Source organism: Dipteris shenzhenensis, chromosome 16 (genome assembly GCF_047967505.1).
Source record: "Dipteris shenzhenensis isolate YYH24624 ecotype China chromosome 16, Dip_SZ_1.0, whole genome shotgun sequence".
Classification (NCBI taxonomy): Eukaryota; Viridiplantae; Streptophyta; class Polypodiopsida; order Gleicheniales; family Dipteridaceae; genus Dipteris; species Dipteris shenzhenensis.
The window spans coordinates 52,946,805-52,973,481 of NC_141611.1; the positions used below are offsets into that span (position 1 = coordinate 52,946,805).

The following is a 26,677-nucleotide window of genomic DNA, read 5'->3' on the forward strand; positions in this document are numbered from 1 at the left end:
TAGATTGCATTTAAACAAGCTATAACAACATGAACAACATGACATGGGTGGGATGTTTATAGATTTCTTAGGGAGAAGAATTGTAAGAAAGTATTACAATCCTTGTCCAAGTTCAAATGGTCTTTTGATGCAATTATATTGTAGGTTAAAGCATTTCTTATGTGATGACTATGAATAACTCGAGAGAACATAAGTCAAAGAGATGCACAAGACCCCATAATCATAAATGAAGAGATAGCCACCATTACCTTAAGTATGTGCATGTAGCAACCCATGTGGGGAGGTCAAATAAGAGGCTAGATGGATATGAAATCAATACTAGGGTGTAATATTGTAAAGATAACATGGTTCATGATGCAAAGTAGGTAATATGATGAACAAAACCATGAAGCATGGTTATATGCTTTGGCTTGTTTCCATGGGTACTCAATGTGGACCCTGGATAAATGAAACATAAAGGGAATCTTTGGTTGGTGTTCCAAGAGATTGAGCCAGAGGAGCACTTTGCTTTCAGATGTCTGGTGTACTATGCGATTCGTTACCATTGTCTTTTCAAGCAATGAAATTGGTAAAATAATACGAGTGATAGAAAGTCCATTTATATAGAAAATGAGTGTGGTCCATGATTCCTTGTGTTACTCCATTTTATATCCCAGCATGAACGTATGGTATCGTGAATAATACATCCTTACTAAATTGGCATTCTAAAATTTCGTGCATAAAAAATGCTAAACATTTTTTCATATGTATTAATTATTCATACATTATTTTCATGGTTCAAATATGCACACAAGGTACTTTTCGCATACAATTGTTCTAATGAGATAATCACATTGCATTAATTAAAAAATACCAATTGTAAAAGAACTTTTCTAAAAACAACCTCAAACATACCACGACTTATTTTAAAGCACCTCATTAGTGCCACCTCACCAAGATTGATTATCCTTTGTTAAGTGACACATTACATATATATATGGACTAAGTAGCAATCTGATCTTCTTTGAAAAAAAATGTAGCAATATGTCTGACTCCCATATTAGTTATGATTAAATTGCTTCTCAAGGAGGAAGGTGGTGTGTAATCAACCCATCAAATGCATAAAATAGATCTTGGTTATCTGGCCCAAATATTTGTTCAGCTTTTCTCAAGGTTTCCTACACAAAAGACATAAATTAGTTCTCTTCCCTTTTTTAAAGAGAGATAAATCAGTCAAACTAACCCTGATTTGTAATATATAGGGTTTTACAAAGGAAAATTTTATATATTTATTACATTCGATGGGTTACATCAATTGAAAATAGTGAAGCTTATTATATCTTTCAAATGTATATAAATGATACTTATAATAAGTATACATTATGATAGAGATAGTCCATCACCATCATAGTGTTAAGACATTTGAAGGGTTATGTCAATTGAGAATAGTGAACCTATAAGTCTTTCAAATGTGTACAAATGATACTTATAATATGTACACATGGAAACAACGATAGTCCATTACCATTGTAGTGTTAATGGTTTTATCTCATTATGATTATCAAAATATATCATTCGGCATCTCATTTAGGACTCTATAAAGTATTACTACTTAACAAAACTATTTCACACACACACTTTTTTCAATAGTGAAAACTCTGAATGCTTTATATTACAAGATAGCTATCCAGAAAAAAACTGGCAAGCCGAAATATTACATCAAGTAAAAATATCCATGTAGGACAAATATACATCCTGTTCTATGCAGTGAGCTTGCAAACAATTGAAGTGCAATTGCTGCAGAGAATGACAAAAGAAAACAAAAGTAGAAAAAATTGAATCACTAAAGACTCTGTGGTTTCTAGCTTTCTAGAGAGTTCAGAGTGCCCAGTAGCGAACCCAGGTAAAGAACAAATCAAAATCCAACCATTTAGGATAGATCCCAAACAACCAAAAAAGCTTGCCAAAAGAAGCCTAAGAAAATCACATTCTCAATCTGTGCCCAAGGATGCCCAAGAAGCTCTGTGTCTCGGGGCAATGCCAAAAGATATGAGATACTGATTCCCTTGGAGCTAAACACCAACGACAGATAGCTGGAGCAATACGTTTGCATGATAAAAGTTGTCCATATGGAACAACCCCCAACAGAACACGCCATAAAAAGACATGTTTATGTAATGGAACCTTGGAGTGCCAAATCTATTTCAATCTCTTTCTCCACCATTTGATTGGACAGTGCAATGCCCAAATCTGATTAGCCATGTCCAACACCCAAGGTGGTGATAACAGAACTTAATATAAAGAAGAGATTGTTATATGAGATAGCTTCAAAGGAAGAATGGACGAGTCCAATCCTGAAGCCTATCTTGAAGTTCTATAGGCGGTACTGGCTGAAATGGCTGAAGCATTCGAGCAATGACTTGCCATACCGGACGATAGTGCATGCCCAAACCATATTTTGCAGCAGCCAACAGGAAGGATAAAAAGAGTGCCATCATCCTTAATAACATCAACGACATTGGAAATCCCTTTTGTATTAAGAAAATAAGAGCGTCGGGCTCCTGCAAGGCCAAGGGAGGAGAAAAAACCCGTGACCAATGGATGCTCGCAGCTCGCAAAGAGTTACCCTATAAAGAGTCTCTTCCATTCCATTCCAAGTGTGAAAGAATATGCTTCCAATCTAGAAACATCTAAGAAATCATAGGGCAACCTTTGATTTTGCCTTCAATGCAGCCCAAAAGAAAATCCCACTGCGTGGGTTGCCAAAAACCAAAAGCAGGAGTGGTGATGTGTAAGCAACGCATCATAGCAGCCCAAGGCTGATCACCTTGAAGAAACTAAAGCCTCATTTTGCCTTTGTGAGCTAAAATGTGCACATAAATATTAAGAATATTCAGCCCTCCATGCAATTTGGGTGAGCATAATCTCTGTACTAGAAGTATCCGCAAGCTTTTCTTGCCATGCTTTGACAGCCATAAAATTTCCATAATGGTGGACATAAAGGAAGACAGATCCCCCTTAGTGAAAAAAATCAATGGCAGACAAAACTGAATATAAGCCACCAAAATAGATTGAACAATGCAAAGATGGACATGCAACGGCCAAGTAGCCAACTTCCAATATTCCAATTTTTTCTTCAATTTAGCAAGAACCCAATCAATCTGTTGACAGCGAGTAATGCTCCAACCCAGAGGATATCCAAGATGACGAATCAAGTGAGTTGGTGGAACAATTTTTCCTGGCCAGAGCAATCTTTGCCAATCCTTAGAGTGCAATGGCAGCAGACGGGATTTTTAAAAATTAATGTGAAGGCCAGCAGCCAGTCCATACAAAGAGAGAGCCTGCATAAGTGAAGAAGTCCACTTGGAGTGTTTTTTGGCATGAAGAATGAATCATTTTCATAAGCCTGAGCAACCAATGAGCGACTTGCAGGAATTTCCAGAACATGTAGTATATCTGTCTCCACCAAGTGATCAATATATCGAAGCATTGGATGCGTGGCTATAGCATATAAGATAGCCCTGAGAGGGAAACCTTGCTGGACTGAACATCGAAGCGTCCAGAGCTTTGATAAGTCTCCAGACAAAATGCATGTAGCTTTGCCATCCTAATAATGCTAGAAGATGACATGCTGCAATTCTTACCAAATCCCAAAGCCTCCATAGTCTAAGCTATAAAATCCCATTGAATCATGTCAAATCTCTTTGCAATATCCACCTGCAGAATAAGCACATCTTGCTCTATGTACTTGGCATACTCAATCCCAACATAAGCATTGGCAATATTATCAGTAATATGCCGTCTTGGAATAAAACCATACTGAGCTGGATGCAGGCCATCATGTAAATATTCCTTAATTCGATCAACCACCATTTTGGTGATGATCTTGTATATCACCAGCATTAGAGTAATAGGCCTCCAATCAGCCAATGATTCACAAATGGGCTTTGTGTTCCGGTGAGACAATTGGAGTGACATGCAACAAGCTGTGCCCTAGAAGAAGTCCAAACACCATTCGATAACAAAGCCCTGCAAATATTTTGAGAAGACCTTATGTAATGCAGTTCTTTAAAAAATGCTTTGGAGAGCAGCCTTTATCCAAAAAAGCTCTCTATCACGCATGTGTCTCCCATTTGGCTATTTTCCTTTTGTCATTACATTATAGATGATATTTTGCCCGCTGTAAAATCTAATTTCCCTTGGAAGAAAGATTCATGAAGTGACTCAACTGTGTCAAAGATTGACACTGGAATTTTGCCTGAGAAACATTATCCCGCAAGGTCTTCATGTAGCTTTTTCCATAATTACGAATGATTGTTTGCATTCATGTAACAAAATCTTCCCAAGAAAAATCAATGCCAATGGCAGCCTGTTGAAATAGTGGCTGAACCGCATCTTTAACCAAGTCCTTGTATGCTTCATGCTCCAAATAACTACTGTTGACAATGAGCAGTCTTCTGTGCACAAGGCTATCATCAGGTATCTCATGGAGACCAATCCTCAACCACAAAGGGGCATGGTGAAGTGTAATCCACCCATAAATTGACAGTGAGAAAATCATAGTGTTGAGGATCAACTCTATACCATCTATCCAACCGAGCCTGATAAGCAGATTGAGCATTGTGTTGAAATGTGTAACCGGGCAGCATAGGCTGTGATTCTTTCCACAATTCAATAAGAGGAGCTGAGTCAAGAGTAGACCAATACTGAAGCTCAGAGGCTAACATGTGAGTGTGACTGAAGTATTGTCACCTGGTTGAGAAGCATTATTAAAATCTCCACAAATGAAGGCATGTTGTTTCCAGGGATAACTTTGCATATCAGCCCAAATTAAACCTCTACTGCTACGAGAAGATTGTGGTGCATAGACCGATGCAAATTCAATGACTTCCCCCTATATAAGACATTGGATGACCAGCCATCTAGCTTGACTATCATTTAGAGTAACCACTGGCTGTAACTCATGTTTCACCAGGAAAATCACACCTGAAAAAGAATGTTCTCCTGCATAGAAAATATCATAACCAGAAAAATATCCATGATGACCAGCATACATGCTGATTATGCTCTTGCAATGCAACTATGTCAGGCTGCAATTGATGCAGGTATCCCCAAACCAGCTTCCATTTCCTGGGATCACATAGACCCTGTACATTGAGAGTAAGACACTTTATGTATGACAGCATATTTACAAAGTATTTACATGCAAGAACCCAAAAGATCAAGTTTGCATTTCAACCTCAGGATCCGGCCCCCGACCCTGAGATGAAACTAATGTCTGTGGAGAAGATAAAAGAGCAGCCACTTCCTCTTCGGGAAAGAGAGTGCAACTTGCTGTCTCATTGCAGCCCAAGTAATTCCAATCCCTAAATTTTCTTGTGGTGTGTTCCCACTCGATGACGAGCCATTCCAAGTACGTGAAGGAAGAGTTCTCCTTGCTGTCATAATTTTTCTTGGACTCTGCCAAGCTTCTTGCAAAGTTTTTTCCTTTACTTTCAATTGAGAAGTTGAAGGCATCGAGGTAGAAACATTAGCACTTGACACAGCAAGAGCTTCCCCCTTATCCTGAGCTGCATTTGCTGGTTTATTGGACTTATTCTTAGCCTGAGAGGAGGTAGGAGTATCCTTGGGATGCATATCAGCAGGCATAGCATCTGGAGGCATTTTGTGCAGGATTAGAGGACATTGTGAAGCCATGTGCCCAAACTTCTTGTACTCAAAGCAGGCTCCTGCAAATAAACCCCATTTCAACTTGTAAAATGCACTGCCCATCACAACATTATTAACCGTAACAGAATATGAATCTGGAGTGGGATTATCTATATACCACAAGATGCAAAATCTATTCGAGTTGCCATTTGGCCGTGTGGACACACTACCTTCCCCAAAGAGGCTGCAATTTTTGGCAACAAGGAGGCAAGACATTGAGGGAAGTCTACAACTTCCACCCACATAGGACAATGATGCCTAATCAAAGCCTGATAATCCCTAATAGGTGACCAAGGGAGAATATGTACCATTTGCTGTCCATAAAAGAGAGGGGAATGCTCAAGTAGCATCTGCTTGTGCTCAAGTAGCATCTACCATAATCACCTCAAAGAAGCCCCTGGCTGCATAATGCACTTTGCGAACAAAACAGCCCCCCAAAGTGCGTGTTAGCCAATTTCCAACATCCGCTGCAACTGGCATCCTTCCTGGAAAAAATATAATAATTGCATGTTTGGCATATTCACGCACCGGATCCACAATATCCTCTGCTTCCACCATTATTCCAACAGTGGGAGCAGGATCCTTCCAATCCTTGCGTGTATCATCAAAGCCCTCATGCATCACATCATAAACTAACTGAGCCTCCGTAGAAACATGCCCAAGGTCATCCTGACCCAAATCTTGCTTGTGCCTTTTATTTATGTATGTCTTCGTAGTAGTCATTGAGTACCTGTAAAGCATATTTGGAGAGAGAGGAAAGAGACAGAGCTTGAACAGGAAGAAATTTAAGGGTAGATAGGAAAATGAGGAAGTAGATACAGGCTAAAAGAGGGTATAGAAAAGGAGTAGACAAAAAAGAAAAGAGGGCTGATATATACAAATAGAAAAAAGGAGGAGTTACAAAGAGAATCTGAAAGCCAAAAAAGGGTAGGATGGAACAAGAGAAATGGAGAAAACCACAATAGAGAGATGCAGGAGAGGAGAAAACTTTGTCTAGAAACTGCCGGGAGTAGGAAAAACACACACAGGAGGGCTTGGAACAGCCACAAAATGTACGGAATCCGTACAGGCTGTACGGAACAGTACGGAATGAAAAGGGGATCTGCAGCAGGTCCACGAGGAGTTTTTTTGGCAGCAGATGCAGGGAAGCACGTGGGCTGAAGCGGGGACCAAGTTAGGGTGCAAGAAGCCCTGAACGAGGGGCTCACAGGGTGCTGGCAGCAAGGCTGGTCTCCTCCGCTCCTCTCCCATCTCACTCTCACACACACACACACACACACATTTTTAGTGAAAGCTTTGATTGATTATATAACAAGAATAGTCACCTCAGAAAAGAGGCGCTAGAAAATACATCAACTGAAGATCTCAGTATAAGCCAAATATACATCCTCATCTATCTAGCGAGTCTGCAAGCAATCAAAGAAAGATTGCTGTAGAGAACGCTTAAAGAAAGCAAACAAAGAAAAATTAGGATCACTAAAGACTTTACAATTGCGGTCTATCCATAAAGTCCAAAGTGCCCAATAGCGAGCCGCAACAAAGTAAAGATGAAACCCACACATTACCATTACTAGGGCGTGTCACCCTATGCTTTGTCAACGATTTCCAAAGTCCACTCAAGCGACCAATTTCTTCACCATATCCTTTACTTTTGAATGCCTCTTTTAAACATTTTTGTTTGAGTGGCATACATGGAGGGAGAAGTATTTGATAATGCCAAGGATAGGTTATAGTTTGGATGTTGCATACCTAACAGTTAGCATGTTCCTATGTGAAAGTTGGATACCTAGTGGTCTATATAGTGAAAAGGTACAAAGAAAGTATGTTCTCTCTCACAACGAGGCTCCTAAGTCTTTTTGCAAGTGAAGGTAGGCGTCAATTAAGGTCCAAGTGATTCGAGACACTCCAAATTGGGTATCAAAGGTGCAAACCTAGACAACAATCTATGTGGATATTCCTACAAGGGATCACCTGAAGAAAGTAATTGGAGACCATCAATGCTCTCACATTCGATGATGAAAACATTACCCTCAATGTGTCTCCTTGAGTATTGTGACCTTCTTGACGCAATGGCTATCTCAAAGCAGCCCCTTCAAGGTTATCCTATCTACTGACACTATTCACCTCATTATTGATGTAAAATCCTACTACTTTTTGGCCCTGCAAGCGTCTTAGGATACGGTGGCGTTTTTGGGCTTGGGTTGGGAAAACGGGGATTTCTTTGGTATTGGTCAAAGTTTGACTAGTTAGTGGAATCCCTAGGGTTGGTCATGGGCTAGTTGGGTGGTTAGTGGTGCTTTCAATATAGGAGCTTTTCTTATATAGCAACTTTCCTATCCAAGTACTTTCCATTAGGAGTTTTTCCTATACAACAACTTTCCTCTTGAGGAACTTTCTAGTAGCAAGTTTCCTACATAACCTTTCCTCTGAACTCCCTCATTCTTGCATTTAACGGAAGCAGCAATGATGCAACAGCAACTCAAATCAAAGATCAGAAGCAAAGGAAGCCCGATCAAGGAAACTGCAGCACACATTTGGAAGGTGCTTCTCTTTGAGAGAAAGAAGGGCGAGAGAGACGAAGGGAAAGTCGAAAATTAAACAACTAGTTCCGAAAGAGACTTACAGTCAAGATATTCCTTTTGAACGCTTGTCTATCTAAATCTCCTCAATTCAGGTTGGCGGTAAATGAAGGCAATGAGAAAGGAAGAACGCCCATGCACCTATGTGCAAGGAGAGGAATGATGTGGACTCTGGAGTTTTTGCCATTCTGTCGCTTTGAATTTGGTGTTCAAAATACAAAGGACATTCTCCACATTAAAACTAAGGCTACGACTGAATCATGAGTCTCTACAGTAATAATCCCTGCTGCTCAAAGCAATAGAATATGAATATTCAGAGACTCGCAGCCATTGATCAACGACAGAAGCATCTTCGAGAGCAAGGCACATTTTTTTCTAGATGCTTCTTGAAGTAGTCCGCAATCTAGTTGATTTGTAACCACAAGTTTGCAAGCATCAATTGGCTTCTTCATTTGTCTGCAACACTAAGGCAATGTTTCGCACTCTTTTCTCTGTCAATCAATCCACAAAGGAATTTTAAAATTCCATTATGCATATCAGTATTTCATGCAAACACATTTGGGTTGGCAGTCATTTCTTCCGATTAGGAGAGAGAACTGCAAATTGTGCATATAGAAGGAATAGATATAGCTTGATTACTTTTGCACGCTTGTAGTCATGGATGATGTTCTATAGCTACTGATTGCATGGTGTTGGGCGAGATGGGTCGAGAGAGTTTGAAGCGTTGTCAAAGTTGTGAGGAGAGGTTGGTAGCACTGAAGAAAACTTCGATCAACGATGTACTGTTGTTCCTAATCAGGTGGTGGACTAAAGACACAGTTGCTATAGTAACAAGAACAACAAAGGAAGCGGCTTTGCCACAATGCACAAACAGGCCTAGAAGCCGTCGAGAAGATGAAAGAGGAAGGGCTAGAGATCAGCTTAGTTCTTAGTTTCAGTCGTTTTGGTTCTGTGTCATTAGGGTTTTCGTCCGTCATTGGATCTCCGTCGACCTTCTTGATGCAACATTCCTTCAATTGATCCGTAAGCTTTTCCGTCGCTTTATCCATCAATTGTTACTGCTTGAACATTATATTTATCAATCTTTCTGCATTGTACGCAGAGAATTTGTACGTACAGAATTTTCCCTTTCGATCATTTGTTTGCCTTTGTTTTAGCTAGATTTTGTTCATTCCTCTTGCTTTTACGTGCATTCTCCTTGTCTTCAAAAAGCACCACATAAGGTATTGCTTCGTTCATTTCGATTCCTTAGTTCTTTGTTTACTTGTTTTGCAATTTGTGTGAATTGCATTGCAAGGCCTTAGTGGGATCCCCACCTTGTTCTACATTTTTTTTCGAAATTTACATACATAGTGAGGAGTTTATATGATGGAAGGTTAAGTCATGTCTTTCACTTCATTCAAGGAAATAAAATAAGAAATTAGAGGATATAACGCTTGAGTTGCATGTAATAACTAGTACTCCTAATTTTTTGTAGGTTTTCCTACTTCTATTGTTAGGTTCTAGTGTTTCTTCTCACCAAATTCATTATGGATACCACCAATGGCTTTCGATTTTCTTGTCACATGAACATCTAAACTTGTTTCTTAAGACCTCCAATGAGCAAATTGGTTAATATTACTTATGCTTTGGTGCACCAAGTTCTCAACTCTATGTGAGTAGTCTTCTGCTATTTTTGTAGGACTTGCGCGAGAGCATGCCAGCGGCTAACAATCCTTCGGATTTTATCATGTCACCAAATTTGGCAATAAACAAGTCCTGAAATGCCTTCCAATTGACGATTGAGGCAAGACTCAATCAAACATACAAGGTTTAAGCCTAGTCTTTAAGCATTCAAGCCAAATACACAGTCTTGTGCATAGTACATATAGATTTGAACTCCTCAAGGTGGAATTCTAGGTCTTCCCTTTTTACACTACTGTACGAATTCCTATTACTACATCTACACCATTGCAATTTAAGCAAAAAGGTCCAAGCTAAGACACAACTTCTACAATTCTCACTCGTGACCACCAAATTGAACGCTTTAAAGTACACTAAATCCATGATAGACTTTCATGTTAAAGAATGGGGAAAATGCAAAAAAGAAAATCCTAGTTAAAAGTTTGGAGTTGAATGCCATTGCTTTGATTAAAAGGAGGGGTAATTTTCCTTTGATATTTACAAGGGATTTGCGATAAGGTCTGCGACGCTCCTAGCTCGCAATTGCTCTCTACAACATACATCTATTACACATGCGTCTATATGACTCTGCTCACCTGCATCTAGGCAATGGTCAATAAAACACCATAGGCACATCATTTTGATTACAAATTTTCATATCTTGGAGCCTTATGGCTTAGAGTCCTTAAAAAGGTGGATTAAGGGGCCTGTAACCCCAATGACATTCAATTATGGTAGGATCAAATCGACCAGCCCATAGATGTGCTCCAACCATCGAATTGGATGAAAACCTTATGCAATTCTATCAAGGCTAATTAAAAGTCAATTTGATTGAGGGCATCATCCTAGATTTTGTATTAGTCCCCAAGTATGTTTAAACTACCATCGATTAGGGAAGACTAGGTTAACATGTGTTATTCTACCATGCTTTCTTGATTGATTGTTGCTATTGATCAAGGTGAGACCCAAATATCCATTTATGTGGGTGTCACTACAAGGGAGGACCAAAAGAAAGTAATCAAGAACCAAAGCCCTCACCTTGGTGCAAACATGCCCTCATTAATGCTTACAGAGCATACTCTCTAGTTGTTGATGATACATAAATCTCAAAACTCATTTATATTGTGGGGTTTCAAGTTGTGGTTCAACTATCAAGAATCTTATGATTGAAGGGGAGGATCCTTGCATGAGTAGCACAAATTAGAACAAAAGGGTCGAATAGGATATTTGACACCTTGTGAGTCTCTGCAAGCCAAACCATAGGAGGTCCCTCTTCAAACATGTAACGTTGCACATTTGAGTAGCAAAGAGAATTTTAAATTGAGACAATTACATGATTGAGGGGATTAAATAGATATTCTTCAAGTATGATTAGTATATGTGATGGGGATGTTTAAGTATAATATTGAAATAGTAAGTGGTCCACAAATATGTTTAAAAGCGTAAATTTTTTACTATAGAGGTATTCTATATATGTTCTTGCTCACTAATACTATACGATTTAGATAGTGCACCCCTATCCCCTCCCAACCCCCCTTCCCCCACGCACCCACCCACCCACCAAAAAAAAGAAGGAAGCCAAATACTTGGTTGTCATGAAAAGCAATACAACTAGAGAAAATATAGCCATGAGGATTTGAAGTGTTTCGGTTGGGCTTGTGATTGGAGCAGGTGAGGAGGGATGACACATCATTGTTACACCGTAGGGGTCCAAAAGGCAGTTTCTCATTGCTTATGGAGCTAGCCGCAAACACGATAGCGCTCACTCAAGATCATTGCATGATTGATGAGATACACCAAAAAGGTAGATACTCTCAAAGAAGAGGCACACATTCCACATAGAAATGGTTTGTCTTGTGTTTGCTAGGAGATACAAGATGCCAACCTCTCTCGAGGAGACCATGGAGCCGGATGGTGTTTAGGAGACTATTAACAGCACATGGCCCGATAGGTTGCATGTTGTAGCATTCATGATGATTGAAGGGTAAAAGATCCGACTTGCGATCACTCTCATGAACATAAACACCACACTCTTGTGAGCTCAATGGGAGCAACGCATGAAGGATTCCAAGAGAAATATTTAGTGTGTCATATCTATTTCTAGGAGGTTTGTCCCACATATATCTTGTACACTTCCATAAATACAAGTTGTATAATCCACCACTTTGGTAAGTAGTATTCTTAGATACCATAGGATCCAGCGGGTTCTATTTCAACACCTTATGACTATTATTTCTTGTTTTATTTAACAGTAGGCAGCCTAGCCCATATGAGGCCACTTGACACAACTATAGTAGTTGATCTGGCTACAGATCGAATAGTGTCACTTTTATTCCCCCTTTGCTTCCTAAGATGTTCTTAGATGTATCTTTTTATGGCTCACTTTATTAGATGGATATAGCATGTTCATTTTCTTTTTTTATTTTCTACACGTATTAAATTATACTCTCCTCGTCTCACGATGTTAGTTGTATTTTTCTTCCCACACTATAGACACAAATCAATAAATTGTTGTCCTATCTGTTCGATTTGGTTCACCTTTTAGTTTTTGCACTCGTACTTCTTCTTTCACATGTGCCAGTGCCAATGTTGTAACATAGCATTAAATGTTGCTAGTAGAATCCCTTTAGATTGTGCTTTGTGGAATTCATAGAGTGAGCCTTGTGAGAGATTGCAAGAACTATGTCATTGCAATCTCCATGTTTATAGCTTATATTTCTAATGTGGATTGCCTTGAATCTCAGCGCATTTGCTACACCTCTCTTTGGATAGAAAAAATCACCAAGACCCAATTTTGCCAATCTTTGCAAAAGCCTAGCTCAAGATGAAAAGCCTTATACAGAGGTACCTTGCTTCCCCACCAAGGGTTGAAGACAAGCACACAAGCTCTTTATGATTTAAGACTCGTTTGTCTATGCGTTACGGCCTTGGATCGTAACAATCGACAAGGTTTAAGGCATGAAAACCAGGAACAAAGACGGGCACGGCCATAAGGTCAACCATTTTAGCCAGACCCTTTCATGAGATTCCTCGAAAATCTAAGAGTAAAATATCCTTCGTTTTATGCCATCCACCGAGCCACTGTAGTGGACTGTGCAAAAAGTTTGCCTTTCGCCTAGGCTTACAGCCTTATGCATTGTAATATGCAGAACATCCAGGTCTCAAGAAATCGAGCAGTTTGCAGGAGCATTATGGTGATATATGTAATGAAGGAACCCCTGATATGGTGCATATATTTATTATATTGTACATGTAAACGTAACTTAATAAAATAACCAAAAACGAAAAATACTTCCAACTCTGTATTGCAGTCATGCTTATAGGAAAGGAGAGAGTAGATTCAGGCCTGAAATGTGATCTTCCCACAAGGCTCAAGGGAGAAGATTTGTACCTCTCTTGACTGCCTGTGTGCATTCAGCTCTTTGATGTTTGATAGGAAAGCACTAAATTGCTCGTAAGACAACCGACTCCTGCACATGTCAATCAAAGATATCGTGAAGAGAAGAATCTGGTTGTTACATCTTCTATTCCATAACATTGCATCAGGATATCTTCAAACCTGGTTTTCCGGAAAAATTCTTTTCCATCCACCTTGGGAGTTTGTCCTGTAAATCATACGACTGTGTAAGTAAACACTAATGTCGAAATTACAGGTACCTGCTTGCTTACTGAATATCCATTCCGGCTGCTAAGGATCAAGAGTGAACACCCAAACTTTGCTGACTGAAGATTAAGATATTGCACACCTGGAAGAGAGCCCCCAGCACTTCGAGGTGATACCGAAGAACTATGCCGGACTGTCCGTTTAGATAATTTTCGAGCAGCAGGAGCGCCATCACTTGACTGCCAAGGTGGTGATGCAGAGGAAGGCCGGAATAAGGATCCACCTCTACTAGAAGATGGTGATGTTGGTGAACCTGCTGCCATAAGAGTAGACATGAGGCTCCTACTTCCAGCTGTCTCAGTGCTAAGGCAGCTGCTTATGTGTTTTAATCTCAGGCCAAGCTTGAGAAGACGTCGTATGTTGGATTTACAAAGATGTAACAAAAATATAGGATGGTTTACTAGGCTCGCAGGAGACATTGGGCTGCTGGTCATAATCATCATCATCATCATTATCATCTTGAGGTGATGCCCGGTCCGAAGCTGCAGCAACTACTGACCCAAAAGCCAATCCATGTTCGCTGTTCCTTGGGATGACTGTCCCGTGCTCAATGGGTCGCGTGATGATTGCACCACCTCTATCATCAACTGCAGACATTTGAGAACCTTTTGAAGTAAGAACAGATTGTATGCCAACGATGACATGAAGACATATGGTAAATCATAGATATATGTATATGTGCACATGCACACGCACATTGACAATGTGGGTTTTTGTAAGGTGAACCTTGCTTACTAACAACAATTAACTGCAACAGCAAAACAAAGAGGATTTTTTTTTTTTTTTTTAAAGAAGAAAAAAAGAAGAAGGGGGAGGGGGGGGGGGAGAGAGAGAGAGAGAGAAAGAAAGATCTATTAACGTCCGCAGAAAGCCTCACGGGCTTATGGGACAAAGTGCAAAAACTGGATAAACCAGAGAGGGTCGAGGAGCGCACATGGCAACTCAGCTCAAGCTTATTAAAACACAATTCTAAGTTGTAGTCCTATATCAGGAAGGCCTTCGTTACATCAATTTAAGACTGAGGGTCTTTAGGATTAGATTTTTAATGCTATTCCATCTCGATGTACTGCCCATTTACTAGCTTTACGTGCATCCTTGACTTTGGTGAGTTCGAGTTGAGTCGGAGTGAGCTCCTCAGATATCCATATCTTTGTACCCTTCAACTTATTTGTCTGTCGGAGGATATTGACTCTCTCTATCCTTTCATTGAAATAAACCTGTGTTTGTGTTCCCTTTTGAGTGATGTGGCTAATGTGGTTTTCATTCCATTCAATTTGAGGTATAGTCATATTATTTTCTCATCTTCTCCTCACTAGAGCTGCCACAGCAATCTTTGGGCAACCCCCCAATGCGTAATATCTTCTTGTTATGTACTACTGCTTCCTGCTCTTTAACTTCTGCATAGACATCTGCTTTATTAATTTTATTGTTGGCTACAATAGCCATCTCTTCCTTGGCTGAGCTAACCTAAGTCTTGATCATCTCTGGTTTGGCAGCTGGTCTTCATGTTAATTTTTAGAAGTCTAAGCTACTCCCTTTGCATTCCAAAGACCGGCATACTCTATTATGGCCCGGGGATATCATTCCACCCACTCAGTTTGTTCGTCATCTTGGTTATCCTTTGGGGTGGGAACTCACTCACCGACAACAAACTGATTGGGTTTTGGCTAAGCTTCAGAAAAAGCTTGAGTATTGGAAACTGGCAACCTGGCCTTTGCACGTTCGTCTTCGAATAGTGCAGTCCATCCTTGTGGCATATATTCAATTTTACTTGCCATTAATCATGTTCACTAAGGCAGATATTACATCTTTCATGTCTGTCTTTATGGAAATCTTCTGGCAATCCAAACATGGCAGAAAAAGTCTCAGGCTGCTTTCGATGCATCACATTTGTTCTCCCAAGATGCATGGTGGATTGAACATCACAGATATTCATGTGCATATTCTTGCCCACAGGGGGAAAATGTTGCTGTAATTTCTACAAGGTGATCAGCCTTGGGCTCTTATGATTAGGACTCTGGTCACTCATATCAGTATTTCTGCGTTTGGTCATTGGCAACTCTATCACTGGGATTTCTTTTTTGGCTGCACTGATGGCACTTTGCATGGCTGTCCTTTTGTCTCCCGCTTGCTTCTTGACTAGAAGCATGTTTTTCTCATCTAGAATGGAATGGATGGCAACCTTTGCTTTGGAATTCTTTGAGAGTTGAAAGCATTCACTGGTCGAAAGTCTTTCAGTCTCCCTTGGCTTTACAGGAACCTCAACATTCCTGTAATAGATGATGCTGGTACTGTTCTCCCCTTTTCTCTAGCAGCCACTACATATGGATGGCAACCTTTGCTTTGGAATTCTTTGAGAGTTGAAAGCATTCACTGGTCGAAAGTCTTTCAGTCTCCCTTGGCTTTACAGGAACCTCAACGTTCCTGTAATAGATGATGCTGGTACTGTTCTCCCCTTTTCTCTAGCAGCCACTACATATGGATTGGGCTCTCATTATCGTCCTTTGTGGCGACAAATTACTTCTATGCTTTCGCCTTTTGTTCCGATTCCTCCTTTGGAACTCTAGGACCGGCTGGAAGATTGGACTTTGACTTTTCCAAGGTCCTCTTCTCGTCCTTTGAGGCTATCTCAAATCTTTCATGTCTGTCTTTATGGAAATCTTCTACCGATCCAAACATGGCAAAAAAAGTCTCAGGCTGCTTTCGATGCATCACATTTGTTCTCCCAAGATGCATGGTGGATTGAACATCACGGATATTCATGTGCATATTCTTGCCCACAGGGGAAAAATGTCGCTGCAATTTCTGCAAGGTGATCAGCCTTGGGCTCTTATGATTAGGACTCTGGTCACCTCAGTATTTCTGCGTTTGGTCATTGGCAACTCGATCATTGGGATTTCTTTTTTAGCTGCACTAATGGCACTTTGCATGGCTGCCCTTTTGTCTCCCGATTGCTTCTTGACTGGAAGCATGTTCTTTCTCATCTGGAATGGAATGGACGACAATCTTTGCTTGGGAATTCTTTGAGAGTTGAAAGCATTCACTGGTCGAAAGTCTTTCAGTCTCCCTTGGCTTTATAGGAACCTCGACGTTCCTACTTTGTCTCCTTTAAAGGCATCACCTCGGTTGCTGATGTTATAGATGATGCTGGTACTGTGCTCCCCTTTTCTCTAGCAGCCACTACAAATGGATTGGGCTCTCATTATCGTCCTTTGTGGCCACAAATTACTTCTATGCTTTCGCCTTTTGTTTCGATTCCTCCTTTGGAACTCCAGGACCGGTTGGAAGATTGGACTTCGACTTCTCCAGGGTCCTCTTCTCGTCCTTTGAGGCTATCTCAGATCTTTCATGTCTATCTTTATGGAAATCTTCTGGCGATCCAAACATGGCAAAAAAGGTCTCAGGCTGCTTTCGATGCATCACATTTGTTCTCCCAAGATGCATGGTGGATTGAACATCACGGATATTCGTGTGCATATTCTTGCCCACGGGGGGAAAATGTTGCTGCAATTTCTGCAAGGTGATCAGCCTTGGGCTCTTATGATTAGGACTCTGGTCACTCATATCAGTATTTATGCATTTGGTCATTGGCAACTTAATCGCTGGGATTTCTTTTTTGGCTGCACTGATGGCACTTTGCATGGCTGCCCTTTTGTCTCCCGCTTGCTTCTTGACTGGAAGCATGTTCTTTCTCATCTGGAATGGAATGGACGGCAAGCATTCACTGGTCGAAAGTCTTTCAGTCTCCCTTGGCTTTACAGAAACCTCGACCTTCCTACTTTGTCTCATTTAAAGGCATCACCTCGGTTGCTGATGTTATAGATGATGCTGGTACTGTGCTCCCCTTTTCTCTAATAGCCTCTACATATGATTGGGCTCTCATTATCGTCCTTTGTGGCGACAAATTACTTCTATGCTTTCGCCTTTTGTTCCGATTCCTCCTTTGGAACTCTAGGACCGGCTAGAAGATTGGACTTTGACTTCTCCAGGGTCCTCTTCTCGTCCTTTGAGGCTATCTCAGATCTTTCATGTCTCTCTTTATGGAAATCTTCTGCCGATCCAAACATGGTAGAAAAAGTCTCAGGTTGCTTTCGATGCATCACATTAGTTCTCCCAAGATGCATGGTGGATTGAACATCATGGATATTCATGTGCATATTCTTGCCCATAGGGGAAAAATGTCGCTGCAATTTCTGCACGGTGATCAGCCTTGGGCTCTTATGATTAGAACTCTGGTCACTCATAATTTATGTGTTTGGTCATTGGCAACTCGATCATTGGGATTTCTTTTTTGGCTGCATTGATGGCACTTTGCATGACTGCCCTTTTGTCTCCCGCTTGCTTCTTGATTGAAAGCATGTTCTTTCTCATCTGGAATGGAATGGACGGCAGTCTTTGCTTGGGAATTCTTTGAGAGTTGAAAGCATTCACTGGTCGAAAGTCTTTCATTCTCCCTTGGCTTTACAAGAACCTCGATGTTCCTACTTTGACTCGTTTAAAGGCATCACCTCGGTTGCTGATGTTATAGATGATGCTCGTACTGTGCTCCCCTTTTCTCTAGCAGCCACTACATATGGATTGGGCTCTCATTATCGTCCTTTGTGGCGACAAATTACTTCTATGCTTTTGCCTTTTGTTCCGATTCCTCCTTTGAAACTCCACGACCGGCTGGAAGATTGGACTTTAACTTCTCCAGCGTTCTCTTCTCGTCCTTTGAGGCTATCTCAGATTACTGTACCTGCATTGTATAAAATCCTTTTGCCTCGACCTTGGGTTTCAGAGAGAGGTGATTCTGTTTGGCGAATGCATCGCCTAGCCAAGTGGTGGAGGAAAAGATTACAACAACTTTGGGCCTATAAAGTACCGCTTCGGCAACTAATTGTAGCACTATATTTTGAGGTTGCTACTCATATAATATAATCAATCAAAGATTTCACCCAAAAAAAAAAAAAAAAGGTGGCGTTCTCTACAGCAATCTTTCTTTGATTGCTTACAGATCAGCTGCATAGATCATGAGGTCTTTTTGGCATATACTGAAATTTTCAGTTGATGTAATTGTAGCACCTTAGTTTGAGGTTGCTACTCATATAATATAATCAATCAAAGATTTCACCCCAAAAAAAAAAAAAAAAAAAGTGTGTGTGTGTGTGTTGTAGAAGCACATCTAGTGCTATGAGGAGTCTAGTGTGTGACCTAAGTGATGATGTAAGCACAAAGGCCCCCACATGGGAGATTCCTTTGATTTAGCCAGTCCCACTGATGTAGGGGTTGATTGCCACTGATATAGGGGAGGTGCCTGCACCTACCTCTCACTCTATATAATGGAGGATGTTCCTTCATTCTAATACAATGGATTTTGCCTCACTTGAGCTCTCTCTCTTTGTGCCATGATGCATCTATTTTATCCCATATACTTCTATATTTGGTATCAGAGCTGGTAGGCTTTAGAGAACCCACTTTGGTAGTGCCATCTCATCATCTTCTCCATCACCTGCTTTTGAAGCTTTCTTCTTCCTTTCTCTTCAGAAATGGCTTAGCTCTGTTCTCTCCACCCCTTGCGTCTTTTGCCACGCCCTCTTAGCTGAAGACTCTACCCTATGGGGCGCACCTCTAGCTTAGAGCATTCCTCCAGAGATAGTCTCTATCACCCGTGCTGATCCAAATAGAGGTAGATGACAAAACGTGCAATTCCGCCTCTGTGCCTAGAGCTTGCTGCTGGTGAATTCTGAGGGCCAATGCTTGCTGGAGCGAGGCGAAATGAAGGAAAGAACAGTCAAAGAAGGCGCAGCTCTCCCAGACAGAATGGCGCACTATTTCGCCTAAGCTCTATGCTGAATCTACCTTGGTATTCAAGCTTTAGTTTTGCACAGAAAGCCCTCTCAAACTCTTCTCCAATTGTGTGAATTTTGCCCTCCAAGTTGAGCTAGTATTCTGCAAAGCATTTTTGACAGTTTTGAAAACTTGATGCTAGAGTAAATGCTAGGATGATGTTTGAGGAATGAAGTGATGCTAAGGTACAGATCAGAGAATGCAATTTCAGATTGAAGTTGGGACTAATCTCTTGTCAAGATGCCAAGCTCTAATTGTTCTTCCAATGCTAAGCACTTGAAGAAGATTACAAGAAGGACAAAGTTCAAAGTAAAGAAGACCCCAACCAAGAAACTTTGGGAGAAACCAACTAGGTATGAATATGCTAAACAATTAGGATTTTTTGAGTTTCTCTCTAGCAATCTGCATTTGTATGGTGAGGGAGATTTCTTTGTTTAACAAGATTAGTCATTTTGTAAGAGAGTAGACACTGCCTGAAAAAGGTAAGACCCTCTCATGGCTACCTATAAATTTGACGAGTTTAATGGCAAAGGCTTTCATACTTGGCAGATGAAGATAAAGTTTATGCTTATGAAAGAAAATTTATGAGACTTAGTCAAGTCAAGAACTCAATCCTCTCAAGAAGGTGAATCAACTACAACCAAAGGTAAAGGGAAGGTACTTCTACACCTGCAGATGCAAAAAGGATAGAGAAAGCTTATGCAATAATTGCATTAGGTTTAGGAGATGATTATGTACACCACATTTCAGATTTGGAATCCCCTTTTGAAGCATGGCATAAGTTAGACATATTATTTGGTACTAGCTGTCATACTTCCAAATTAAATTTAAAAATTAAGTTCTTTGAACTTAAAATGGAGGGAGACAATGTTGCTTGCTGCTCATGTTAATACTATGAGGAGTCTTATGACACAAGTAGCCTCAATTAACTCTCCTATCACTGAGGATGATGCTATGGCTGTGCTCTTAAAGAGTATGCCTCAAGACTTTGACTACTTTGAAGAATCTTCCCCAACCCACACTGGAGGGCATCATCAGTGCTTTGCAAGAAGAGGAAAGAAAGAACACTTCAAGAATGGGTAAAATACACACAGAAGAACTTGCAGTGAAGTTTTCAAAGAGCAGGTACAAGGCATGCAAACATTGTGGAAAAAACAATCATCTTGAGAAGGATTGTTATAAAATCAACCCTTGCTCTTATTGTGGCAAGAACAATCACTCAAAGAAGTTTTGCAATGAGAAAAAGAGGAGTATGACAAATCTGGTTGAAGAGAGAACTCCATCAACAAATGAAGCATCAAACTTTGTGGTAGAAGACAAGAACTTTGCCTTTTGAGCAATTTGCTTTGCATTTTTGTTTATCATCACTTGGTCAAATTTTTAGGTTCTCTGCCTGGAGTAGTACTCAAAAAAGAATGCTATGTGTTTTGTCTTTTGTAAATCACCTCTAGTCACCATATGATGTAGGCCATGTGATATGTGTGTTTGGTCTATCCCATTTTTGTAAACCTTGACCCTTGGGCACCTTTGCTAGCATGAGATCCTGGCCATAGATTTATCCTTGACCACCATGAGATGGCATGTGTGACCACCATGAGATGGCATGAGAAACTATGTGACTAGATGTATCCTTGACATAGCAAGAGGCAAATCCTTGAGGGGGGGTATGTTGGGATAAGTGTGATCAAGGGCTTGCTCTAAGGTGCATGTTGAGAGTGCTCTCAACGGAAGCAAGAACAGAAGGAGAGAGAGAGAGATAGAGAGCCACACAAGTTTTGGTGGGTGCAGAACCACCCTAATCTTCTTTTTCATTCATTTATATATGTGTTTGAGTATTGTACATAACTGGGGTTAAGGCACAGTGACCTTTAACCCCACAACCTCCCACTTAAAGGACAATGTGCCTTTAAGGGAGAACAACCAGTGAGCATACTATCCAATGCCCATCAATACATGACAATACTCAAACCGCTGACTAGGTAGACTCTTTGTCAGCATATCTGCAGGGTTATCATCTGTATGAACCTTGACAAGCTCTATGCGCTTGTCCTCAAGTACCTCCCTGATGAAATGGTACCTAACCTCAATGTGTTTGGTCTTTGCATGAAAGACCGGATTCCGTGCTAGCTGAATAGCACTCATGGAATCACTATGCAATGTCGGTACACCTGTATGAATCCCCAAATCTCCCACTAGCCGATCAAGCCATATAGCCTCCTTGCAACCCTCTGTGGCTGCAACATACTCAGCCTCTGTGGTAGACAAGGCAACACACTTCTGTGCGCGAGACATCCACGACACTGCACCACCTGCAAAGGTGAACACATAACCAGAAGTGGATCTCCTACTATCCACATGCCCTGCATAGTCTGAATCTGTGTACCCAAGTACACGCATGTCTCCTTTACCAAAGCAAATGCACATCTCCTTGGTACCCTTCATGTACCTCATGATGCACTTAACTGCCTCCCAATGCCTCTTTCCTGGATTAGCCATATACCGGCTAACAACTCCCACTGCAAATGCAATGTCTAGTCTAGTAGCTATCATAGCATACATAAGACTCTCAACTGCTGATGCATAAGGAACCTTGGCCATCATGGCCCTCTCCTCATCTGATTTGGGACTATCTGTATGACTCAGTTTCACATATGGAGGCAATGGAGTACTCACTGCCTTCCCCCCCTCCATATTGAAACGCTGCAATACTTTTGTAACATACTCTTTTTGTGAAAGCCAAAGGAGTTTCCTACTCCGATCACGCGTGATGCGCATACCAGGAATATGACCTGCAAGTCCCAAATCCTTCATATCAAAGGCCTCATGCAACTTGGCCTTTAAAGCATCTAGCTCATAAGTATTCTTGCTAGCCAATAGCATATCATCCACATATAGTGCCAAGATTATCATGCTATTATCCTTAGCTTTTTTAGTGTAGAGGCAGTGATCAATTTCACTCCTTCTAAAACCCTAGGACCGAATGAAAGCATCAAACTTCTGATACCATTCTCTAGGTGCTTGCTTAAGACCATAGAGACTCTTCTTCAGCTTGCAAACTAAATGCTCTTTGCCCTTTTCTTTAAAGCCTTCCGGCTGCACCATGTAAATTTCTTCATGCAAATCCCCATGCAAGAAAGCTGTCTTGACATCCATCTGCATAAGCTCCATATCCTCTGATGCCACTAGTCCAAGCATGCATCTAAGTGTGGTCATCTTCACTACCGGAGAGAATATCTCATCAAAGTCCACACCCTTCTCTTGCTTGAACCCTTTAGCAACCAAACGGGCCTTGTACCTAGGCACATCATCACCTGTGACCTTCATTTTGTAGACCCATTTACATGGCAATGCTTTCTTTCCATGTGGCAAAGAAACCAAGTCCCAAGTCTTATTCTTCATAAGTGAAGTCATCTCTGATTGCATAGCATACTCCTACTTGCGTTGATCCTCACGCATCATAGCCTCTTTGTAGCAAGAAGGCTCCCCGCAATCAGTAAGCATCACATAGTCTACCCCTGGAACAAACCTATCAGGTGGTCTAAACACTCTAGATGATCTTCTCAAGGGCATTTCAGCTTGCTGTCCCATTTGCATATCAGCCATAGTTGGCTCATCATTTCCACCAATAGATGATCCATCATCTACCCTTGATTATATACCTGTGGGAGTACTTGGTTGTACCATTTCTTGCACATTTGGTGCATGGACAACTTGCTGTCTATCAACATATGCAGGTGGATTCATATCCTGGAAAGTGATTCTCCTCATTTCCACATCCCTCATGGGTGCCTTATGCATCTTCTTCTCATTGAAGACCACATCATGGCTGCGTATGATCTTCTTTGCTTCTGGATCCCAGAGACGATAGCCCATCTCTCCACTTTCACCATAACCCAGAAAGATGCATTTCCTAGACTTAGGATCTAGCTTCTTTCGAAGCTCTTTTGGCACATGTGCATATGCCTCACACCCAAATATACGCAAATGAGAGTAAGAGGGCTTCTTGCCACTCCATGCCTCTTCAGGAATACCACCATCCAAACTCTTACTAGCTGATCTATTGATCACATGCACTGCAGTCTTCATTGCCTCAGCCCAAAAACCACCAGAAAGACTTGCATTGGAAAGCATGCATTGCAACCTTTCTTGAATGGTACGGTTCATCTTTTCTCTGCAACTGGATTTTGCTCTGGAGTACGAGGGGATGTGAGCTCCCTCTTAATCCCACGTGTATCACAGAAATGCTGAAAGTCATGACAGAGATACTCTCCACCATTGTGAGTCCGTAGGCATTTAAGCATTCTACCTGACTGATTCTCAACCAAGGCCAGCCATTTCTGAAATACTTGGAACACATCACTCTTCCGAGCTATAGCATAAGCCCACACTTTCCTAGTTGCATCATCAATGAATGTCACATAGTATTCAGCCCCGCCTAATGACCGTGTAGGCATGGGACCACATACGTCTGAATACACCAAATCAAGCATTTCAAACTCTTTCTTTCCCCTTCTCTTATGGGCTGATTTAGTCTGCTTCCCATAGAGACAGTGCTCACAAAATTCAAAATCAGAGAAACTCAAATGCGGTACATAACCCAAACGGCATAAGAGTTTCATTCCATGCTGGCTCATGTGCCCCAACCTGCAATGCCACAAAGAAGTGCTTGGCTGCTCGGTTATTGCAACAACATGATCAAATACCCCTGATACATGTAAGGGATACAAAGTCCCACACTTGGCACCCCTAGCCAAAAGCATAGAGCCCTTTTGAATTTTTTAACTTTGAAAGCCAAAAGTGGTGTGAAAACCAGCATCATCTAGCTCACCCACTGAAATAAGACTCTTGGTCAACTTAGGCACATGTCTCACATGTTTCAAAACAAATGCAGACCCATTTGCAAAAGAAAACTTTATGTCACCTGCTCCCACTATGTTACATGCATAGTCATTTCCAAGATGCACACAACCTGTCTTTCCACTATCATAAGTGGAGAACCATTCCCTATGGGGAGTAACATGGAATGAAGCACCAGAATCCAAAATCCACCAATCCTGGGAATATGCATCATCTGAAGTGGTAAGCAACTATGCAGATAGAGTAGACATGAAGAGAACATCATTGTCACTATCATGTGTGACTGCATTGATCTCCTCGATCTTCACTTTTCCTTTGTCCTCCCTTGGACTCTCTTCCTTTTGATTTGCACCCCAATTTGCATTCTTTTTCTTATCCTTTTGCTCTCTTTTCAGCTTGTAGCAATCCTTTTTCATATGGCCCTTCTTGCCACAATGGTAACACTCAATGTTCCGTGCCCTGGATTTGCTACGAGACTTCCCTCTTTCTTGGGACTTCCCCCTGAACTGTGATCTGCCCCTTTGCACATTTAAGGCTGCATCCTGCTTGTTGCCATCCATAGACTTCCGTCTAATCTCCTCGGCCAACAAGCTACCCACAACATCATCAAATTTCAGTACTCCACCAGGTGCAGAGTTACTGACAGCTGTACGGAAGGTATCCCATGAGGATGGCAACGAACATAAGAGAAATATTGCCTTAGTCTCCGCATCAAAATTCATTTTCTGAGCCTGAAGCTGGCTGAAAATAATATTGAATTCATTCAAATGAGAAGCAATGGAGACCCCCTTCCTTCATCTGCAGCTCAAACAACCTCTTCATGAGGTAAACTTTATTAGAGGCAGTTTCCTTCTCATAAGTGGCACACAGTTTCTTCCACACATCTTCCGTAGTCTGCTCATTTACTACTGTGAAATAAACTGACTCTGCAAGATGAAGTCTAATAGTAGACTTTGCTAATGCATCCAACTCATTCCAATCATCCTCAGACATATCCGCAGGCTTAGCTTCAATACCTGCCAAGGGTTTAATCTGCTTCTTTTGAATAAGCACATCCCTTATTTGTTCTTTCCACAAAGAAAAGTTTGTCCCATCAAACTTTTTAATGCTGAAAAACTCCTTTTCAGACATGAAAGAGGATGCCATGATACAAATGAAACAAAATCCCAAATGCTAGTGCCTGCAAGAGAGAATCACACCAAATACCAGGTGCACCCAAATGTGTATGCCACAATAGTGTGAAATATCACCAAAACTCAAAGCTCAAAGCATCAAAAATGCATCTGACTCATGTGCATATACTATGCATCCATATGAGCAAATATGGCCCAAAAGAAAATGCCAATGAGTGCCAAATGACTCAAGCATAAACACTGTCCACTGGCATATGCATCAATAATGTCTCATCCAAGAGAGCATAGCACTATCAGTGCATCACCTGCAATGTTTCAAAGCTGTCCCTCAGTATAAAATAGCATCCATGTGCAAAGCGTCCATAAAAAATAGCATCCCACAAGGCAATTTGGGCCTATCAGCGCATCCAATAAGGACCGCAATGCATCCAAATGGCCTATAAATCATCCACTGCAACCCAATGCACACCACGAATGAGCGCACACTGCTCAAACTGCAACCAGAGTGATCTGCATAAGGTATGCTCAAGAAATCATAGTCCCACGGTAATGAGCACTACTGAAAATAGAACCTGAGATGCCTCAAAACATGGGCGCCATTGCATAATCGGACTCAGCAAGAAAATCTGTAAATATCTCTCTTCTGCCAGAACTCCAAAATCCCAACCGATGAGTGAAAAATGGGAGTCAACACTTATCCACTTCCATGTGGCATAAATCTAAGGTTTCAAAACCTTAGAATGAAAAATGCATAACAGAGAGACGAAATCGAATACACAGAGATTTATAACTCTGAAAATCCTCCACCGAATCACGCAAGAACTAATAGGTAGGGGTTTTTGGGCGTCCGAAATGCAATGGGACAGACGGTTTTGGAAACCGTGGTCTCAATCACTGGGTCCAACACACGGACTGAAAAACGTTTTTTGAAATAGAGGTGTTTGTAAACTCCACCGGAGTGCGAATGATGAGCAACATAGAAGTTTTAGGACCTCTTGAGTCCACCGGAAGTGACAGATCTGCAAATGGTTGCTCCAAACTTGAGTTCCAACACCCAGGCAAAAAACGCAGAAACTGACACAGTGAGTCAGAAATCCAATGAAATGATCCCGGATTCAAGAATAAAGGTGTTTCCAGGCTCCTGAAGTAATGTGGATACCAAAAGCAAGCAATAGTTGCCTCTACAAGTCAATACGGAGTCTCTGTCATCGAACGGAACAGGGAAAAGCTCAAAAAACGACTTTTTCTTTGAAAGCTCTTAACAG

General features: G+C 41.1%; 1 protein-coding gene across 1 annotated transcript in view; it reads right to left on the reverse strand.

The window, feature by feature from the left end:
- Positions 1–1,061: 1,061 nt before the first annotated feature.
- LOC147893127 (uncharacterized protein At4g15545-like) overlaps positions 1,062–26,677 on the reverse strand; it is a 124,570-nt gene continuing 98,954 nt past the window's right edge. Inside the window, exons 6-10 of the mRNA XM_087386850.1 lie at positions 13,995–14,180; positions 13,676–13,846; positions 13,489–13,534; positions 13,321–13,399; positions 1,062–1,157 (exon numbers count right to left, since the gene is read on the reverse strand). Coding sequence (XP_087242976.1) covers positions 1,062–1,157; positions 13,321–13,399; positions 13,489–13,534; positions 13,676–13,846; positions 13,995–14,180 — 578 coding nt within the window. The remainder of the gene's footprint in view (positions 1,158–13,320; positions 13,400–13,488; positions 13,535–13,675; positions 13,847–13,994; positions 14,181–26,677) is intronic.